Source organism: Hyla sarda, chromosome 3 (genome assembly GCF_029499605.1).
Source record: "Hyla sarda isolate aHylSar1 chromosome 3, aHylSar1.hap1, whole genome shotgun sequence".
Lineage (NCBI taxonomy): Eukaryota > Metazoa > Chordata > Amphibia > Anura > Hylidae > Hyla > Hyla sarda.
This window is the reverse complement of record NC_079191.1, coordinates 253,699,856-253,722,570: the sequence shown is the minus strand read 5'-3', so window position 1 is coordinate 253,722,570 and position 22,715 is coordinate 253,699,856. Positions and strand designations below refer to the sequence as shown.

The 22,715-nt window shown below is 45.1% G+C and overlaps 1 protein-coding gene across 1 annotated transcript in view; it reads right to left on the bottom strand.

Moving 5' to 3' along the window:
- LOC130360732 (high affinity immunoglobulin gamma Fc receptor I-like) overlaps positions 1 to 13,932 on the bottom strand; it is a 56,687-nt gene extending 42,755 nt beyond the window's left edge. Inside the window, exon 1 of the mRNA XM_056563302.1 lies at positions 13,828 to 13,932. Coding sequence (XP_056419277.1) covers positions 13,828 to 13,858 — 31 coding nt within the window. The 5' untranslated portion in view covers positions 13,859 to 13,932. The remainder of the gene's footprint in view (positions 1 to 13,827) is intronic.
- Positions 13,933 to 22,715: the final 8,783 nt, after the last annotated feature.

Sequence of the window (22,715 nt, the reverse complement as noted above, 5' to 3'; positions counted from 1 at the left end):
GCTTCCGCCTCCTCCAGGCTGTGTCATTCAGCCACTATATGTTCTCCCCATGCTGCCGCCAACTCCAGGCTGTGTCATCAAGCCACTATATGGTCTGCTCATGCAGCCGTTAACTTCAGGCTGTGTCATTCAGCGACTATATGTTCTCCTCATGCTACCGCCACCTACACGCTGGGCCATTCAGCCACTATATGGTCTCCTCATGCTGCTGTAACCTCCACGTTGTGTCATTCAGGCACTATATGTTCTCCTAATGCTGCCGCCAACTCCAGGCTGTGTCATTCAGCCCTTATATGTTCTCCTCATGCTGCTGTCATCTCCATGCTGTGTCCTTCTGCCATTACATGGTCTTGCTCATGCTGCCGCCGCCTCTACACTGTGTCATTCAGTCACTATATGGTCCCCACATGCTGCCGCCACCTCCATGCTGGGTCATTCAGCCACTATATGGTCTCCTCATGCTGCCGCCAACTCCAGGCTTTGTCATTCAGCCACTATATGGTCTCCTCATGCTGCCGCTACCTCCACGCTGTGTCATTCAGCCAATATATGGTCTCCTCATGCTGCCGCCATCTCCACGCTGTGTCATTCAGGCACTATATGGTCTCATCATGCTACCGCCACCTCTGCGCTGGGTCATTCAGCCACTATATGGTCTCCTCATGCTGCTGCCAATTCCATGTTTCATTCAGGCACTATATGGTTTCCTCATGCTGCCGTAACCTTCACACTGGGTCATTCAGCCACTAAATGGTCTCCTCATGCTACCACCACCTCCACACTGGGTCATTCAGCCACTATATGGTCTCCTCATGTTGCCGCCAATTATAGGCTGTGCCATTAAGCCACTATATAGTCTCCTCATGCTGCTGACAACTCCATGCAGGGACATTCAGCCACTATATGGTCTCCTCCTGCTGCCGCCACCTCCACGCTGTGTCATTCAGGCACTATATGGTCTCTTCATGCTACCGCCACCTCAACGCTGGGTCATTCAGCCACTATATGGTCTCCTCATGCTGCCGCCACCTCCACACTGTGTCATTCAGGCACTATATGGCTCCTCATGCTACTGCCACTTCCACGCTGGGTTATTCAGCCACTACATGGTCTCCTCATGTTGCCGCCAATTATAGACTGTGCCATTAAGCCACTATATGGTCTTCTCATGCTGCTGCCAACTCCATGCAGGATCATTCAGCAACTATATGTTCTCCTCATGCTGCCGCCACCACCACGTTGTGTCATTCAGGCACTATATGGTCTCCTCATGCTACCGCCACCTCCACGCTGGGTCATTCAGCCACTATATGGTCTCCTCATGTTGCCGCAAATTATAGGCTGTGCCATTAAGCCACTATATGGTCTCCTCATGCTGCTGCCAACTCCAGGCTGTGTCATTCAACCTCTTTATGGTCTCCTCATGCTGCCGCCACCTCCACGCTGTGTCATTCTGGCACTATATGGTCTCCTCATGCTGCCGCCACCTCCACGCTGGGTAATTCAGCTGTTTTATTGGTCTCCTCATTCTGTCGCCACCTCCCCGCTGTGTCATTCAGGCACTATATGGACTCCTCATGCTGCCGCCACCTCCACGCTGTGACATTCAACCACTATATGGTCTCCTCATGCTGCCGCCACCTCCATGCAGGGTCATTCAGGCACTATATGGTCTCCTCATGCTACTGCCACCTCCACGCTGTGTCATTCAGGCACTATATGGTCTCCTCATGCTACTGCCACCTCCACCCTGGGTCATTCAGCCACTATATGGTCTCCTCATGTTGCCACCAATTATAGGCTGTGCCATTAAGCCACTATATGGTCTCCTGATGCTGCTTCCATCTCCATTCAGGGTCATTCAGGGACTATATGGTCTCCTCATGCTGCCGCCACCTCCACGCTGTGTCACTCATGCACTATATAGTCTCCTCATGCTGCCGCCACCTCCACGCTGTGTCATTCAGGCACTATATGGCTCCTCATGCTACTGCCACTTCCACGCTGGGTCATTCAACCACTATATGGTCTACTCATGTTGCCGCCAATTATAGGCTGTGCCATTAAGCCACTATATGGTCTCCTCATGCTGCTGCCAACTCCATGCAGGGTCATTCAGCCACTATATGGCCTCCTCATGCTGCCGCCACCTCCACGCTGTGTCATTCAGGCACTATATGGCCTCCTCATGCTACACCCCCCTCCACGCTGGGTCATTCAGCCACTATATGGTCTCCTCATGTTGCCGCCAATTATAGGCTGTGCCATAAAGCCACTATAATGTCTCCTCATGCTGCCTCCACCTCCACGCTGGGTAATTCAGCTGTTTTATTCATCTCCTCATTCTGTCGCCACCTCCCCGCGGTGTCATTCAGGCACTATATGGTCTCCTCATGCTGCCGCCACCTCCACGCTGTGACATTCAACCACTATATGGTCTCCTCATGCTGCCGCCACCTCCATGCAGTATCATTCAGCCACTACATGGTCTCCTCATGTTGCCGCCACCTCCACGCTGTGTCATTCAGGCACTATATGGTCTCCTCATGTTGCCACAAATTTTAGGCTGTGTCATTCAGCCACTATATGGTCTCCTCATGCTGCCACCAACTCCAGACTGTGTCATTAAGCCACCACTATATGGTCTCCTCATGCTACCCCCACCTCCATCCTGGGTCATTCAGCCACTATATGGTCTCCTCATGTTGCCACAAATTTTAGGCTGTGTCATTCAGCCACTATATGGTCTCCTCATGCTGCCGCCACCTCCACGCTGGGTCATTCAGCTGTTTTATTGGTCTCCTCATTCTGTCGCCACCTCCAAGCTGTGTCATTCTGGCACTCTATGGTCTCCTCTTGCTGCCGCCACCTCCATGCTGGGTCATTTAGCCACTATATGGTCTCCTCATGCTGCCAACACCTCTACTATGTGTCATTCAGCCACTGTATGTCTCCTCATGCTGCTGTCACCTCCACGCTGTGTCCTTCAGCCATTACATGGTCTTGCTCATGCTGCCGCCACCTCTACACTCTGTCATTCAGCCACTATATGGTCCCCTCATGCTGCCACCACCTTCATGCTGAGTCATTCAGCCACTATATAGTCTCCTCATGCTGCCGCCAACTCCAGGATTTGTCATTCAGCCACTATAAGGTCTCCTCATACTGCTGTCACCTCCACGCTGTGTCATTCAGCCAATATATGGTCTCCTCATGCTGTCGTCACTTCCATGCAGGGTCATTCAGCCACTATATGGTCTCCTCATGCTGCCGCCACCTCCACGCTGTGTCAGTAAGGCACTATATGGTCTCCTCATGCTATCGCCACCTCCACGCTGGGTCATTCAGCCACTATATGGTCTCCTTATGTTGCTGCCAATTATAGGCTGTGCTATTAAGTGACTATATGGTCTCTTCATGCTGCCGCTACCTCCACACGGTGAGTTTTTCTGAAATGGTTTTTGGGGGGCATGTCACATTTAGGAAGCCCCTATGGTGCCACAACCGCAGAAAAAAAACCACATGGCATACCATTTTGGAAACTACACCCTTCACGGCACGTAACAAGGGGTCCAGTGAGCCTTAATACCCCACAGGTGTTTGACGACTTTTCGCAAAATTTAGATGTGTAAATGAAAGAAAAAATTTTTTCACTAAAGTGCAGTTTTTTCCCCAAATTTACCACTTTTATAAAGGGTAATGGGAGAAAATTCCCCCCCAAATTTGTAACCCCATCTCTTCTGAGTATGTAAATACCCCATGTTAGGATGTAAAACTTCAATGCTCAGAAGAGAAGGAGTCACATTTGGCTTTTGGCAAATTTTGCTCAAATGGTTTTTGGGGGCATGTCACATTTAGGAAGCCCCTATGGTGCCAGAACAGCAAAAATAACCACATGGCATACTATTTTGGAAACTGCACCCCTCAAGGAACGTAACAAGGGGTACAGTGAGCCTTAACACCTCACAGGTATTTCACGACTTTTTGTTAAAGTTGGATGTGTAAATGAGAAAAAAAAATTCACTATAATGCAGTTTTTTCCCCAAATTTTACATTTTTACAAGGGGTAATAGGAGAAAATTACCCCCAAAATTTGTAACCCCATTTCTTCTGAGTATGGAAATACCCCATGTGTGGAAATTAAGTGCTCTGCGGTCGAACTACAATGCTCAGAAGAGAAGAAGCGCCACTGAACTTTTGAAAAGTGAATTTGTTTGGAATGGAAGTCAGGGGCCATGTGCGTTTACAAAGCCCCTCGTGGTGCCAGAACTGTGGGCCTCCCCACATGTGACCCCATTTTGGAAACTACACCCCTCACAGAATTTAATAAGGGGTGCAGTGAGCATTTACACCCCACTGGCATTTGACAGATCTTTGGAACAGTGGGCTGAGCAAATGAAAAATAAAATGTTTCATTTTCACAGATCACAGTTCCAAAAATCTGTCAGACACCTGTGGGGCGTAAATGCTCACTGTTCCCCTTATTACATTATGTGAGGGGTGTAGTTTCCAAAATGGGGTCACATGTTGGGGGGTCCATTGTTCTGGCACTATGGGGGCTTTGTAAACACACGTGGCCTTCAATTCCGCACACAAATCCCAATGGCGCTCCTTCTTTTCTGAGCATTGTAGTTCGCCCGCAGAGCACTTTACATCCACATATGGGGGTATGTTCTTACTCAGAAGAAATGGGGTTACAAATTTTGGAGGACTTTTTTCCTATTTTCCTTTGTGAAAATGAAAAATTTAGGGTAAGACCAGCATTTTAGTGAAATTTTTTTTTTTCACATTCCCATCCAACTTTTACGAAAATTTGTCAAACACCTGTGGGGTGTTAAGGCTCACTATACCCCTTATTACATTCCATGAGGGGTGTCGTTTTTAAAATGGGGTCACATGTGGGTATTTCTTTTTTGCGTTTATGTCAGAACCGTTTTAAAATCAGCCACCCCTGTGCAAATCACCACTTTAGGCCTCAAATGTACTCTCACTCCTGAGCCTTGTTATGCGCCCGCAGAGCATTTTACACCCACATATGGGGTATTTCCGTACTCAGGATAAATTGCGTTACAAATTTTGGGGTCTTTTTTTCCTTTTACCTCTTTTGAAAATAAAAAGTAAAGGGCAACACCAGCATGTTAGTGTAAAACATAATTTTTCTTACACTAACAGGCTGGTGTAGACCCACACTTTTCCTTTTCATAAGGGGTAAAAGGAGAAAAAGCCCCCCAAAATTTGTAGTGTAATTTCTCCCGAGTACGGAAATACCCCATATGTGGCCCTAAACTGTTTCCTTGAAATACGACAGGGCTCTGAAGTAAGAGAGCGCCATGCACATTTGAGGAATAAATTAGGGATTGCATAGGGGTGGACATAGAGGTATTCTATGCCAGTGATTCCCAAACAAGGTGCCTCCAGCTGTTGCTAAACTCCCAGCATGCCTGGACAGTCAGTGGCTGTCCAGAAATGCTGGGAGTTGCTGTTTTGCAACAGCTGGAGGCTCCGTTTTGGAAACACTGCCGTACAAGACATTTTTAATTTTCATTGGGGGGGACAGTGTAAGGGGTGTATATGTAGTGTTTTACCCTTTATTATGTGCTAGTGTAGTGTAGTGTTTTTAGGGTACATTCGCACTGGCGTATTACGGTGAGTTCCCTGCTAGGAGTTTGCGCTGCGGCGAAAAATTTACCGCAGCTCAAACTTGAAGCAGAAAACTTACTGTAAACCTGCCTGTGTGAATGTACCCTGTACATTCACATGGGGGGGGGGGGGGGGGGGGCAAACCTCCAGCAGTTTCAAAACTACAACTCCCAGCATGTACTGAAAGACCGTGCATGCTGGGAGTTGTACTTTTGCAACAGCTGGAGGCACACTGGTTGGAAAACCTTCAGTTAGGTTCTATTATCTAACTCAATATTTTCCAACCAGTGTGCCTCCAGCTGTTGCAAAACTACAACTCCCAGCATGTACTGATCGCCGAAGGGCATGCTGGCAGATGTAGTTATGCAACATCTGGAGGGATCACAACTACAACTCCCAGCATGCTGGGATTTGCAGTTTTGCAACATCTGGAGAGCTACAGTATAGAGACCACTGCAAACTGTGGCCCTCCAGATGTTGCAAAACTACAAATCCCAGCATGCCCAGACAGCAAACAGTTGTGTGGGCATGCTAGGAGTTGTAGTTTTGCAAGATCTGGAGGGCTATAGTTCAGAGACTACCGTATAGTGGTCTCAAACTGTAGCCCTCCAGCTGTTGCAAAACTACAAATCCCAGCATGCCCAAACAGCTGTCTGGGCATGCTGGGAGTTGTAGTTTTGCAACATCTGGAGCTACAGTATAGAGACCTGTAGCCTGTAGCCTTCCAGATGTTGCTAGGCAACTTACCGGCTTCCGTCAGATCCAGGGAGCCTGCTGCAAGTCATCGCCGACCCGCCGATCTCCGACACCGATCGTCGCCCGCAGCCTCGCCCACAGGGTACATGGACTCCGGCGCCGGTCCTCTGTCGTTTCCCCGTCCTGCCCCACCTATTGTGGGTGGGCAGAACGGCGAAAACGAAAGTTAACCCCCCCCCCCCCGCCCCCGATCTGCTATTGGTGGTGGCGTCTAGACCACCAATAGCATGGATAGGAGGGGTGGCACCCCTGCCACCTCACTCCTATCCCTTCTGGGGGATCGTGGGTGTCTTGCACCACAGACCCGTAATGACCCGGAATCGCGCAAATCGCAAGTGTGAATTCACTTGCGATTTGCGCCAATCGCCGACATGGGGGGGTCTGATGACCCCCCTGGGCATTTGCGCAGGGTGACTGCTGATCGATATCAGCAGTCACCCCGGTACGGTCCCCACCCGGCACGCGGCAGGGACCGAAATTCCCACGGACGTACACGTACGTCCTTGGTCCTTAACTACCAGGGTGCTTAGGCGTACATCCATGGTCCTTAAGGGGTTAAGGGGTTATTGACATTTGTTCGGTTTTTTCTATTATACCCAAATACAACTGTTACAGAATTGTAGCTGTGTAAAATAGTTATAATACAATAAAGTACTAATAACACTGCTAATAATTTAAAAAAAATAATATATATATATATATATATATATACATATATATATATATATATATATATATAACTCAATGTGTGTGTGTTAGTGATGAGCGGCACAGGCCATATTCGAATTTGCGATATTTCGCGAATATATGGACGAATATTCGGCATATATTCGCGAAATTCTCATATTCGTTATATTTGTTTTTCGCATATGCGAAAATATATGCGCATAATCGCAAATATTGAGTCCTCCCTTATTTAATGGTATAGGGAACTGTGACTAGTGCATTAACTCTGTGATTTTTTTGCCTATTGAAACCAAAAGGCCCATTGTGGTCTATGGGGATCTCACGGCATGTAGAACAGTAAGCTAAGCAGGACCGTCTCAGCAGCACAGTGGATGGGAGACCACCACCGGTTTGAGTACCGTGGTGGAACAGAGTTTTACAGTGTTGTGGTTTAACTTTACTTTCCTGGAAATGCTGCTGAGTTGCCCATAGCAACCAGCCAGATTGCTTCTTTCATTTTTCACAAGGCCTCTGCAAAATGAAAGAAGTGATCTGATTGGTTGCTATGGGCAACTCAGAAACTTTTCCTGGAAAAGTTTCTGAGTTGCCCATAGCAACCAGATTGCTTCCTTCATTTTTTAGAGGCCTTTTCAAAAATGAAGGAAGCAATCTGGTTGGTTGCTATGGGCAACTGCACAACTCTTCCTATACACTGGTTTTGATGAATCTCCCCCATAGAGGGAGATTTATCAAAACCTGTCAAGAGGAAACGTTTCTGAGTTGCCCATAGCAACCAATCAGAACGCTTCTTTCATTTTTAGAGGCCTTTTCAAAAATGAAGTAAGCAATCTGATTGGTTGCTATGGGCAACTGCACAACTCTTCCTCTACACTGGTTTTCCGCATATGCACATACTCGCGAATATTGAGCCCTCCCTTCTTTAATGGTATAGGGAACTGTGACTAGTGCATTAACTCTGTGATCTTTTGCCTATTGTAACCAGTAGGCCCATTGTGGTCTAAGGGGATCGCATGGCATATACAACAGTAAGCTAAGCAGCACTGTCTTGGTATCATAGTGGATGGGAGACCACCATGGGATAGAATCCCAGGGTGGGACAGATTTTTCTTTTACAGTGTTGTGGTTTAACTTTACTTTCCTGGAAAAGTTGCCCATAGCAACCAGTCAGATTGCTTCTTCATTTTTCACAAGGCATCTGCAAAATGAAGGAAGCGATCTGATTGGTTGCTATGGGCAACTCAGAAACTTTTCCTCTGGACAGGTTTTGATAAATCTCCCTCTATGGGGGAGATTCATCAAAACCAGTGTAGAGGAAGAGTTGTGCAGTTGCCCATAGCAACCAATCAGATTGCTTCCTTCATTTTTGAAAAGGCCTCTAAAAAATGAAGGAAGCAATCTGGTTGCTGTGGGCAACTCAGAAACTTCCAGAAAAAGCTGCTGAGTTGCCCATAGCAATCAATCAGATTGCTTCTTTCATTTTGCAGAGGCCTTGTGAAAAATGAAAGAAGCGATCTGATTGGTTGCTATGGACAACTCAGAAACTTTTCCTCTGGACAGGTTTTGATAAAGCTCCCTCTATGGGGGAAGATTCATCAAAACCAGTGTAGAGGAAGAGTTGTGCAGTTGCCCATAGCTACCAATCAGATTGCTTCCTTCTTTTTTTTAAATGGCTTCTGAAAAATGGAGGAAGCAATCTGGTTGCTGTGGGCAACTCAGCAGCTTTTCCAGGAAAGTAAAGTTAAACCACAACACTGTAAAACTCTGTCCCTGTTTTACATGCCGTGAGATCCCCATAGACCACAATGGGCCTATTGGTTTTATTGGGCAAAAAATCACATTTTAATGCTCTAGTCACAGTTTCCTATACCATTAAATAAGGGAGGACTCAATATCCGCGATTATGCGCATATATTTTCGCATATGCGAAAAAATACGAATATTCGTAATTACGAATATATAGTACTATATTCGCAATATTCGCGAATTCGCGAATATGCGATATTCGCGAATAAAATTCGAATTGTGAATATTCGCGAGCAACACTAGTGTCTGTGTGTGTGTATGTATGTGTGTGTGTGTGTGTGTGTGTGTGTGTATGTTCCAGCATCACGTCCAAACAGCTAAAGATATTAACATGAAACTTGGCACACATGTTACTTATATGTCAACAATAAACATAGGATAGGTGATTTAACCCTTACTCACCCCCATTTGCCAGGGGCGGGGTTTATGTTTAAAGACCCATACAAGTCAATGGAAAATATATGTTACTGCATAACTTCATAACAAACGGCTTGAGATATTTCGATAATACTTGGTCACATGTTACTTATATATCCACTTAAAATATACGATAGTTAATTTAATGCTTAGCTACCCCCATTTGTGAGGGTCGGAGTTTTTGTTTAAAGTCCCATGCAAATCAATGGGAAATGTATGTTCCCACATAACTTCCGTACGGCTGAAGATATTTCAATAACTGGTACACATATTACGGGTCGGGATAGGAGGTCAACATAGGAGGTCGGGATAGGCGGACGGGATAGGAGGACGGGATAGGAGGTCGGGATAGGAGGTCGAGATAGGAGGTCGTGATAGGAGGACGGGATAGGAGGACTGGATGGGAGGTCGGGATAGGAGGACGGGATAGGAGGTCGGGATAGGAGGTCGAGATAGGAGGTCGAGATAGGAGGATGGGATAGGAGGATGGGATAGGAGGATGGAAATGGAGGACGGGAAAGGATGTCGAGATATAAGGACGGGAAAGGAGGACGGGAAAGGAGGACGGGATAGGAGGACAGGATAGGAGGACAGGATAGGAGGACGGGAAAGGAGGACGGGAAAGGAGGACGGGAAAGGAGGTCGAGATAGGAGGACGGGAAAGGAGGTCTGGATAGGAGGACGGGATAGGAGGACAGGATAGGAGGTTGGGATATGAGGTCGGGATATGGTGACGGGATAGGAGGTCGGGATATGACAACAATATATGAGGACGGGATATGAAGTCAAAAGCTTCCTCCTTTGTTTATTTTCCTCTCCAACAAGGATTAGAAAGGGAAAACCGGGCAACACCGGGTACTCAGCTAGTATATATATATAAATCTCAATGTGTGTGTATGTACTGTATGTATGTATGTGCGTATGTTCCACAAAAATTTCCAAACGGCTAAAGATATTAACATGAAACTTGGCACATGTGTTACTTATATGTCAACAACAAATATAGGATAGGTGATTTAACCCTTACTCACCCCTATTTGCCAGGGTCAGGGTTTTTATTTAAAGTCCTATACAAGTCTATGGGAAATATACAGTATGTTCCAGCATAACTTCCAAATGGATGGAGATATTTCGATAATACTTGGTCACATGTTACTTATATGTTCACTTAAAATATAGGATAGTTAATTTAACCCTTAACTAGACCATTTGTGAGGGTCAGGGTTTTTGTTTAATGTCCCATGCAAATCAATGGAAAATGTATGTTCCCACATAACTTCCGTACGGCTGGAGATATTTCAATACCTGGTACACATATTACTTATATGTCAAATAAAAAGATATGATAGTTAAATGAACCCTTATCTACACCCTTATATAAAAGATGGGATTTTGTTTCAAGTCCCATGCAAGTATATGGGACTTCCAGTACCTTACTCCACAAGCTCCACTCTGCATCTCCTGGTGAATGTGTCACACCCCATCTCACAAAGATACGGCCACATTTTAAGCCCCACAACTTTTATTCTCTACCCTTTTTGTGCATCGGTCTGGCTTGCAAATCATGCCCAGTCCCACAAAGCCACTCCCACCTTCTATTTCCAGCTTACAGTATCTTCATCACAAATCAGTCCCACTTGAGGACAGGATATGTGGAGGAGGGATAGTAGGTCAGGATAGGAGGTTGAGATAGGAGGTCGAGATAGGAGGACCTGATAGGAGGTCGGGATAGGAGGTCGAGATAGGAGGTCGAGATAGGAGGACGGTAAAGGAGGATGGGATAGGAGGTCGGGATAGGAGTTTCGGGATAGGAGGTTGAGATAGGAGGTCGAGATAGGGGGACGGGATAGGGGGACAGGATAGGAGGACAGGATAGGACAAAGGGATATGAGGATGGGGTAGGAGGACGGGATAGGAGGTCAGAATAGGAGTTTGGGATAGGAGGTCGGGATATGAGGATGGGATATGGGGTTGGGATATGACAACAATATATGAGGACGGGATATGAAGTCAAAAGCTTCCTCTGCTGATTTTCCTCCACAACCAGGATTAGGAAGGAAAAACCGGGAAACGCCGGGTACTCAGCTAGTTATATATAAATAATACTTATTTTTTAATTTTCTCTTATAACTGGTGAACAAAATAGTTATGCAAGGACCCCCTTAAGATATATTCATTATCAAGACAATTGACATTTAGCTATTATGGAAAATAACAGTGCTCTATACTGATAAACATTGAAGAAGTTCTTGCTAAGAATATTCTGCTCTCACTGGGCTTCACTACTGGGATCCTGAAAATTCCTCTACAGACTTGCAGGGGAATTTGGTCCAAGTATGCAGTTCCCTACAATGCTACCACAGATAATATGAGGTATTACACAGTTCCCACTGAAATTATTGAGCTGTCCATATAATTCATAGAGGTGACCGGTCCTTCAGAGCGACAAAAAGCTTTGTAGCTCTTCGACGCTCAGAAGATCTGGGGCTCATTTCAATTTTTTTAAATCAACTGGTGCTTGTAAATTTTTTCTATTTAAAAATCTTAATCCTTCTAGTACTTATCAGCTTCTATTTGCTTCCCAGGAAGTTATTTTCTTTTTAAATTTCCTTTTCAGTCTGACCACAGTACTCTCTGCTGACATTTTAGAAACTGTCCAGAGTAGGCGCAAATCCCCATAGCAAACCCCCTGCTCCAGACAGTTCCTAAAATGGACAGAGGTGTCAGCAGAGAGCACTGTGGTCAGACTGAAAAGGAAATTCAAAAAGAAAACAACTTCTTGGGGTGCAAATAGAAGCTGATAAGTAATAGAAGGATTAAGATTTTTAAATAGAAGTAATTTACAAATGTTTCTGGCAACAGTTGATTTTAAAAAAAAATTCCAGGGGAGTACCCCTTTAACTTCACTAATAATGCACATGAATATGGAATTTCTTCTATTTAAATTATTTTTATTAGTTGTATATATATTTACAAATAGAAAGTCACACAGGACTACATAGCCCATCATATTCTCACACTTTACTAAGAAAAAATTGAAAGTTACATAAGTGTAAAAAAAGCTAAACATAATACAGTGACCCCCCAACCTACGATGGCCCCGACATACGATAATTTCAACACGCGATGGCCTCTCAGAGGCTCTCGCATGTTGAAGGCAGCATCAACATACGATGCTTTTGTGTGTCGGGTCCATCGCATAAACAGCTATCAGGCAGCGCTGACTGCTCCAGCTGCCGCCGGATAGCCGTTTACGGTGCCCTGTGTGCTCCGGTGATGGTCTCCTACCTGTCCTCGGGGCTCCGGAGCATCCTCTTCACGATCCCCGGCATCGCCGGCGCTCTCCATCGTCGTCATCACGTCACCGCGCACGTTGTCCCGACATCCAATAGGAGCACCGTGCGTAGTGACGTAATGGCGGCGATGTGAGAGCAGCAGAGACGTCCTGGAGCGGTGGGGACACCACGGGGACAGCAATGGAGGGCGACATCCAGGGCAGAGGTGACGAGTGGTGGCGGTCTGGAGCGGTGGGGACAGGTGAGTACAACTTCCTATACTTTACATTGCACGGATCCCTCAACATGCGATGGTTTCAACAAACGATGGTTCATTTGGAACGGATTACCATTGTATGTTGAGGGACCACTGTAATTCACCATAGTATTACATATCACATAATTGTAAGAAACTAAACCTCATGATTCTATCACTAAGTTAGAATTTCTTAAAGAAAAGAAGATAAGAAGAGGAAAGAAGAAAAGAAGGAAAAGAAAAAAGAATGCAGAAAGAATATGGTATATAGGTCAATCCGTTATACCTACTATGTGTACACTTCTGCCAGGCAGAAAAACACTGAAAAGAAAATGTTCCCATATACATAATATGAATTCACCGAGAGAGTCTCTATATTATTTTCAGTAATATTCAGAATAGTAATCTAGTATATTATTTACATATTGTATTTTTATCCTTTATGAAATGAAGAAAGAAATTAATTTATTATAAAAGTCAACCGCAATAATTTTCTCTGTTCCTCTGAAAACAAACAAAAACAACATATTGCCTAACATAATAAAAAAATGAATTGTGCTGATAAATACAATGCAATGGGGTGAATATTCACATTATACAATGAAAGGGATCTATATAAGACAACATTTACATAGAGAGGAACACATGAGACTTGCAGCCTTATAAATTGCCTGGTATCTACATAATAAGAATATGCATTATTTAGCTGACACAGACTCCATAGTTCTGTACACTCAAACAGGTCCCCATATCTATTGAGGTTCACAATCTAAACCTATCAGTATATTTTTGAAGTGTGGGAGGAAACCCAGCCAAGCATGGTGAGAACATATAAACTTGGTGCAGATGTTGTCCTTGGTGGGATTTGGACCAAAGATCCCAGCGCTGCAAGGCAACAGTGCTAACCACCGAGCCACCATTCTGCCCTGCATGACAATATTGAACCCACCTTGAATGGATTACCATCATACATGTTGAAGTCATTGTACTTACAGAGTAATAACACAGACATTTCTACAGACATAATGCTGGATGGAGAGTACAGCTGAGTCTGAATAGAGAAGTTGATTTCTTCTTATAAGTTACAAGAAGGGGATAGGAAGGAAGGAAGGGGCATGGTGAAATCTTAACTGTCAGTCACTGAATTGATGTTTTTTAACTGTTGTTGTTTAATTTTTCATATACATGTTTACGGTAATCATTGCATATGTGAAAGACCATGAAATGCTTTAGTTAAAGTGCCCCTGAGATCTAACTAAACTTTTGACATAACAGAGAGACATTTCAAAAGTTTTGATCCTTCAGGATCTGATTGCTCACACCCCCACTAATCGTTAGCATGAACAAGAAGAAGCATGCGACTGTGCTTTGCTTCCCAGCATGCTGTGATCTCCATCCAGATGTACTACACAGGCTCCACTATAAGTAAAACAAAAATGGAGAAACATGACTAGGAGCTCATGGTAAGTGAGCTTTGTCACCTGTCCATACTGGTGCTGAGCTGTGCAGTGTCCATTGATGCCGCAGCTCAGTGTCTGTGGGGAGGCGCGGCCCAGGGTCTCGTCAAGCAGCTCTGGAGCTACTCTGCCAGTGGGTCGTTCCCTCTGTGGGCAGTGGAGTAAGATTTTCAAATTTAAGTAATTTACAAATCTGTTTAACTTTCTGTCACCAGTTGATTAAAAAAAAATCATTTTCCAGCGGAGAACCCCTTTAAGTACACTAACAAGCTGTTAGTTTAATAAATTTTGCTGAGAAGCCTAGGATCACTGTGCATGTTGTAGACTTGTGACCATGTCTGTTTTTTCTCTATTTGAATTTCCATTATTAGTAAGCCGGCCCTGACATCAGCTTAGTTGGGACTTTGCTTCTGACTTGGCCTTTTGTTATTTTTTCCTGGGACTTGAGGTACTACCTCGGTCAATAGCAGCAGCCACTGGTCACTATTAAGTGGCCGCAAACCATGCTGTCTGTTTTTAAACTGGAAGCTGAGCCTGTGGTAACTTTAAGTTAGTGAGCAGTGGTGCCTGCGGGGATTGACGAGTGACGTCCCTGATGTCATGCCCCAGGTGCAGAGTAGGAGAATGGCACGCATCAGGAGACGAGTGGGAGACACTGAATCTGCACCTGGGCCTGCCGGAGCAGGGGTGTGTGTAAAGATAGGATAGAGTCATTAGGGGTATAATGATATGGCACAGGGCTGATCAAGTGGGTGAATGTAATGACACAGGGTAATGAAGTGGCATAGGAGAGGGTGATGAAAGGGGTTAATTAAATGGCACAATGGGTGATGAAGGCATGAAATGGCACAGGGGGTAATGAGGGGGAATAATTAAATGGCACAAGGAAGTGATGAAGTGGGTTAAAAAATTGCACAGGAGGGTGATAAAGGGGGTTAATGAAATGGCACAATGGGGGATTAGTGTAGTAATAAATTGTAATGCTGATACTGGTATCACATTGTGCACCCACATCATTTTCTTATATTTGGGTTCTCCATCAAATCTTCTTTCTATGGGTACCTGACATGACCCCCTTATTGTGCATGATTTACCCAGTGCATACAGTTCGGGCAGGGATCAATACACAAGAGTCAGAAAGGGGCTGCGGACATACTTCCCTGACCCCATATTTAATATTGGAAGACATGGCATTTTCACAGGGGGGGACTACTTCCCAAACCTTTCATTGACACCAGGTCGTGGAGTCTGTTTTGCTGGTGAAGGTGTCAAATTTACCATCCAGTCACACAGTGTCCATTAATTAGCACAGTTATGTTAATTGCCCCCAACTGGCCACTGGAAGCCATAGCTTAGATGGTCGTCTCTGGGTAGTTTGATCAAACAGGATGGATTCTTTGGAATGTTAAATTAACACAGATAAGGGAAATGGAATTAAAAGTTGTGCATACCGATGGAAATTTTGCAGGACATATATCACCAGTAATGAATGACAAGCAATCACAATGCAACATGGATACATATTTTAGCCATTGTATATGACATCTCCCCCCAATAAGAGACGCACCGAGAGGAGGCTCGCATGCCTCTACCATGTGTCTTTTGCCAAGTCTTCCATTTGACATGGCACCACAGGTAGAGCCGTAATTCTCCTTCACACTTTTTTCAATGTGGCACTCAATGACAGCATTCTCTGTCCCACTTCATACATTCTTTCGCGAGTATCCCACCCATTCCACTGCTTCTGCATGAACTGATCGGTATTCATGCTCTTAGGCACCTCCCCCATTAAGGTCTGCATGTAGTCCCCAAACCTCAAAACAAACCTGACCACAGACATTCTAGGGGCACCCAACTTTCCTTCCCACTCCTCTCATACCGGAGACTAGAGGCCACACACTCTAAACCCATAGAGGAATTCAAAGGAGAAGAATCTAGCGGATTCCTGCGGACCATCCCTAAAAGGGAAGGGAAGATGCAACAGGAATCGCCCCGAGTTCTCCTGCTGTCACTCCACAAATGTTCTCCACATTTCTTTCAAGGTCCCCTTAAACCTTTCAATCAAACCATTCATTTGGGGTCGGTCAGGGATGGTGACCAGATGCTCCACCTGATCCTTTGAGCACAGACTCTTTATCAGATCAAAGTCCAGCTGGAGCCCCTGGTCAGTTAACATCTCTTTGGGAAACCCCACACATGAGATGTTCAAAAGAGCATTGGTACCTTTGCTCCAGTATACCCACTCCTTAAGAAGTGTCTGTTGGACCTGCAGGAGTTCTGGGCTCTGTACTACAGTCACTACTTTGCTCTAGTTCAGAGTCAGGCTCCTGGAAGGTTAAGAAGGAGGGTAAGGGGGACTGAAGCTTCCCTGCAGGCATCCTTTCTGGATCCGCAGGCAGAGTCAGTCCTGGTCCCGGTCCCTTACTCCTGACAGCATGATGACGGGTGGCCTTGGCGACATTCTGCCCACCCATCTCACTCACACTCTCTTGCATATGTATTGTATCTTGAGCCTGGGCTGTTCCTGACGCAGACAGACAATCACTCACTCTCTGTCCTGCCTTACAGTCAAGTGGCCCTCCCACATTCTCACATGGCATCTCTGGCATCCCTGGTTCTGGCACTGACTCATTCTGCCCTATAACCCAGTAGCACTGCCCCTTTCTGGTTTTACATGGCACTGCACACACCCCTAATTCTGGCACACACACAATTTGCCCTACCTCCAAGTGATATGGTCTGTTTACACATCCACACCGTAGCCCATGATCCTCTGGTTCTGGCACAGACTCATTCTGCCCTACCTCCCAGTGGCACTGCCCCTTTATGGTTTCAAACGGCACCGCACACACCTCTGGTTCTGGCACAAACACGCTGTGCCCTACCTCCCAGTGACATGGTCCATTCAAACTCTCAGCTGGCACCTCATGCATCTCTGGTTCAGGCACAGACTCATATTCATTCTGCCCTCCCTCCCAGGGAAACAACCTTGGTGCATTCTCACAGGACATCTCACACATCCCTGCTACCACAATCTCCCCTGGCTCTGGCACAGCCAGGTACACATGCTTATTCTGGCCTCCCTCACTTAGAGACAGACTCGGCACATTCTCACAGGGCGTCTCACGCATCCCTGCTACCACAATCTCCCCTGGCTCTGGCACATCTGGGTACACATGCTCCTTCTGGCCTCCCTCTCCGCAGGGTAGGACATGTACATCTCCACGCTCTGCCCTTTCCATAGAAGGAATCCTATGTGGTGGGGGTTGGTCATAGGTATCATTATCTGGCACATACTGAGATAACAATTTACCTAAGTGAGTACCTAGTAATACATTTGTAGGAATGTTATCAGCAACTCCAACATCTCTGAGACCCTTCCCCACTCCCCAGTCCAAATACACCTGTGCCATTGGCACTGCAGGACGTACTCCTCCAATTCCTCCGACTTCTAAAGTCTTTCCTGGAATAAAATCCTTAGAACTCACCAGCTCTGGACGCACAAGAGTTAAATCCGCCCCAGTGTCTCGCAGCCCAACCGTTACCTTATCGTTTACAATGACTGGTTGCATATTCACATTAGCGCTGTCCTTGGCTTGGGAAACAAACAAAACTGAAGGCGGTAATCCTGAGGGTCGCCCTGCTCCAGTGGAGGGTCTAGATGGTAATCCTGTGGGGTGCCCTTCAATGGTAGATGGTGTAGGCCTCCTTTTCTCCGGGCATGTAGAACTAAGATGCCTTACTTTATTGCAAACATAAAATCTGCGGTTATCCTCAGGTATAGCAGTGGTACCAGATCCCACTCTCCTTGATGTAGAAGCTGGTGCATAAGAAGGCACAGTAGGCTGGGTGATGGGAGGTCGTGGTGCAGGGGTCCTCCATCCCTTGGCAAATTCTCTGATCTGTGGATGCCCGGTTGGCCGTGTGGAAATCTGCCATTTCCCCAGCGTCCAGTGCTGTTTCGGTTCCCGGTCCAGCAGCCATTCCTGTACATCTGCTGGACACAGCTGTAAAAACTGCTCCTTGATGATCAGATTCGCCAGGCCTTCAAAGGTGTTAATCACCAATCCTCTTGTCCTCTGTCCTAATGCGGTGGTCAGGTGTCCCACAAGAGCGGGGTGATTCTCACTGGATGCCTTAATGGCATCATAGTCCTGGTCAGATTCTGCTGGTAGCTCTGCAAACGCTTCCAGCGCTGGACCTCTGTGACCAGGGATTTAGTACTTTGCCAATTGGTCTCTTGGCAGCTGAAATTGGCGAAAGACTTTTTCAAAACTGCACAGAAAAAATATCCAGATCCCCATCTTTGTCCAGGGTTGTAAAGTTCTCTGCAGGGGGTCTGGGTGCAGAAGAGTCTCTCGTGTCAACAGTGATAGGAGAGGCAGTTAACCTTTCCAAATCTGCCAGTCTCAGTTCATGTTCTCTGGCCGCCTGCCGCTCCTCTCTCTCTCTCTCTCTCTCTCTCTCTCTCAGCCTGGCGTTCTGCGGCCTCTCTTTCTCTCTCAGCCTGGCGTTCTGTGGCCTCTCTCTCTCTGCATCCTCGATTTCTCCCTCAGCCTGGCATTCTGCGGCCTCTCTTTCTCTCTCAGCCTGGCGCTCAGCGGCTTGGCACTCCTCGTAGTTGCGGATTAACTGCAGATGTACATTGATGTCTGTTGAGTCCACATATTTTAAAACAGTTTGTAAATGAAAGTCCAAGGGATCTGTAGATGGTGGTGCATCACTGAGGACAGCTGCAGGTATCTCCTCAGTAATCCTGCCTCCCGCAACGGTATTGCAGGCCCTCTGGGCAGCTTGTTGTGTATCATAGTCCTCCAATGCTTGTATAAGTTCCTCTCTTTTCCCCCGACAGGGGATCAATCGTTCCCGGCAGAGCTGCTCCAGAGTATTCCTGGACTGTGCTTAGTATGCATCCATCTTGCAGTCCAGCCAAACAAAAGATGGGACAGAAAAACAAAGAAGGGGGGGGGGTCTGTTGTGGTGAAACTTATTTAAATGTACTGAGTTCCGCCTTTGGAAATTGAAGACAATTTATTTTAGTACCTGGATTCGCAAATCTAGCACACTAAAATCTGGTAAAATATCCCACCAATATTCCACCAGTTTGTCGCCTGGATGCTATGGCTTAGATTGTTGTCTCTGGGTAGTTTGATCAAACAGGATGGATTCTTTGGAATGTTAAACTAACACAGATAAGGGAAATGGAATTAAAAGTTGTGCATACCGATGGAAATTTTGCAGGAAATATATCACTAGTAATGAATGACAAGCAATCACAATGCAACATGGCTACATATTTTAGCCATTGCATATGACAGGGGTAGAGAGAGGGGTGTGTCACCAAACTATGCATGTCTAAAAAGAGTGTCACCAACATACAGTAAAAGTTTAAAAAGCTCTGCTGTAAGTTTTGCCAAATTTTGTTAATAAATTAATGTGTACTACAGAGTGATTATTTATCCACCTTTAAGAACAATCATCTTCTTTATTAACACATGGACATTACCTACAGATGAACCGACAACAACTGTTTTGCACAATCTCCGTGATGAAGCAAGAAACCTGTTGCCTGTTTTCCTGTTGCTAACACTCAATTTTTGTTTTTTTAAAGAAGGTTTCTCTAGTTTTGTTCAAAGTTTTTTTTCCAGTCTTACTGCTTTTAGACCACTGAAACTGAGAAACTTTTTTGACAATTTTTCAGACTTCTTTTAGGCTTGAAGAAAAGGCTTTTTTTTTACAAAGGAGACATTTTTTAGACTTAAATAGCACAAAAAAGATTTTTTTTTTGCCATAGATATTGCTTAAGGGACAACTGGTAAGCTAACATGTGATTTCAAATAATATTTCATCATTACTACAGTAATTCTTGCTTCAACTGTCCCTCTATATGAGTGCATGATGTTAAACTCCTTTCCCCATAAACGATTTTTGCCATGTTCGTCATATTTTTGCCATATTTTGTTATCTATAGAGTCACAAGAGGGCTTGTTTATTTCAGAACTAAATATGCTTTTCAAAGACACCCCTTATTGCACCATAAAATGTTCTGTGAAACAAAAATAAATTATTCATGGGCTGCAATTGACACCCCATAATTTAGCATATTTGAGTTATTATGTTATTAGGACTTTACTTTGCAGTAAAACTGATGTGTTATGTTTATTCTGTAGATCAGTACGATTACCCCCTTCATAAAAATGATCTTTACTCTCATGTCAGCCAGGCGGAGGGGAGAGAGCAGGACCCAGGGGACATGAAGCAGCTTGCTGAAAGTGGAGGGGCTGCCTCCATAGTGCAGAACTAAACATTAGCATACCAGCAAAGAAGATATCTCAAGAATTCCTTAATCAGAGCCAGGTATAAAGCGTTTTAAAGGGAATTATCCGCACTAACATGTACATTAAGATTAGTGCGGGTGATATTGCTGTCAGTATCCCTTTAAAACAAATGAAATTTTAAGAGTTGGAGCACACATTCCCGGAGCAACATAGTATTAAATAGACTTAAGTGCATTAATTTGAGGATTTGTGATTGCTTTTACCACTTCTGTGTATGGAGATGAGTTCTATGATGAATCTGCAACTAAATCCTGTCTTAGGGTGCATTCACACGGGCGTATTTGTCAGCGGATCTGCAGCTGCAGATTCGCTGACAAAGGCCCCTAAAGTGCTGCCCTCTTTGTGCCCGCTAATAGCGGCAATCCGCCTCTACCAGCAGACACACTGCGATGTGCGAGTTACCCTGCAGTGTACTCGTACACATCGCGGCTGCTCTCTGTGTAGCTCAGAGAGCCGGGGGAGCGGCCGCGATGTGCGGGATGTGCGAGATGTGCGGATACACTGCGACTCGCACTTCACAGTGTGTCTGCTGATAGCGGCGGATTGCCGCTATTAGCAGGCACAAAGAGGGCAGCACTTTAGGGGCCTTTGTCAGTGGATCCGCAGCTGCGGATCCGCTGACAAATACGCCCGTGTGAATGCACCCTAAGGGTACATTCACACATGCATATTTTTGCTGCAGATTTGCTGCCGCAGATTTTGCTGCTAATTGACTTCAATGGGTAGCAAATTTTGCTACAGCAAATCTGCAGCAGAAAATATGCATGTGTGAACGTACCCTTAGGCCTATTCTGCAGGGAGACATATGTGAGGAAAATTATCATGTGGAGTCTTTATGGGTGGAAATAAGGGGGGTAAGAATATTAAATTACTGATGGGTTTTTTATAAATTTGGTAGAAATGAGTGGCACTCACCCCAAGAATGGGGTTTCACGTCATGCCGACGCTTCTTCCGGTTGCAGGTGTACACCTGCAACCGGAAGAAGCTTCGGCATGACGTGAAACTAGTTGTTGCTCAGTGGTGTGCCCCCGCTTCCGACCATGGCTACGGTCTTTGTCCTCCCCGATTGAAGACTTTCTGTTCCCTGTTACCTGTACGCTGCTTCTTGGAATAAAATCCTGTTCCTGCATTTCTAAAGTCATTCTTGGGGTGAGTGCCACTTATTTCTACCACTTCTATATTTGGTTGCCCTTCGCTTGCATTACACAGTGAGCACCCCCGGCTACAAGAGACTTAAGAGCAGCGGTCCATTTATCACAGGTGTGATCTCCTCCCGTATACGCTGTTATAGACAGTACTTCAGTGCCTGGTGAATTTCTGCTTTCTTTACATCTTGTTTCAAACTTTTTTATAAATTAACAAGTACAATGAAGGCAGCCGAAAACCTATTAAAAAAGACAAATAGATGGGGCATCAAAGAAGGGTGAAGTCATTATTATAGATTTCAACTACCCTCACAGAAACTGGGAAGCTAAAAAATTGTAGGTCCAGCAAAGGAAACAGGTTAATAAAGTACTTTCTCAAGTAGTTCAACATACTGTAGCATCCAAATTAGAAGTAGGGTGCCATCTTGGTAATAATGACCACAGCATAATACGTTTTCATTTATCCTAGAAGAGGATATCTACTTGTAGGGGCTACAAAAACATTAAACTTAGGAACACTAATTTTCATCAACTAAGAGACTAAGAGAGGACCTTAGTTACATAGTTTGGGACTTTGCCCTAAGTAATAAAAGTACGCAAGCTAAATGACACATACCCCAAAAAAATTACATAAAACCACAGTGGTAAACCAAAAGAGTTAGAGATGTGGTAAATGATAAGAGGAAAGCATCCATACTACTAAAACAAAAGAGTAGTGTGGAGGCAAGAAAAGAATTATAAGGCGATAAATACATTCTAAAAAAAAAAAAATTAGCAAAAATTGCAGAAAGTAACCCAAAAATAGTCTTTAACCATATAAATAATAACATACTTAAAGGAGAGGCTCATGCATAAGTGAGTTTTAGATTTAGTTTCAGGGGTCCAAAAGCTGAAACCATCCTTCCCCCACATGATCTTCTGCAAAGGCCCTCTGTTCTCC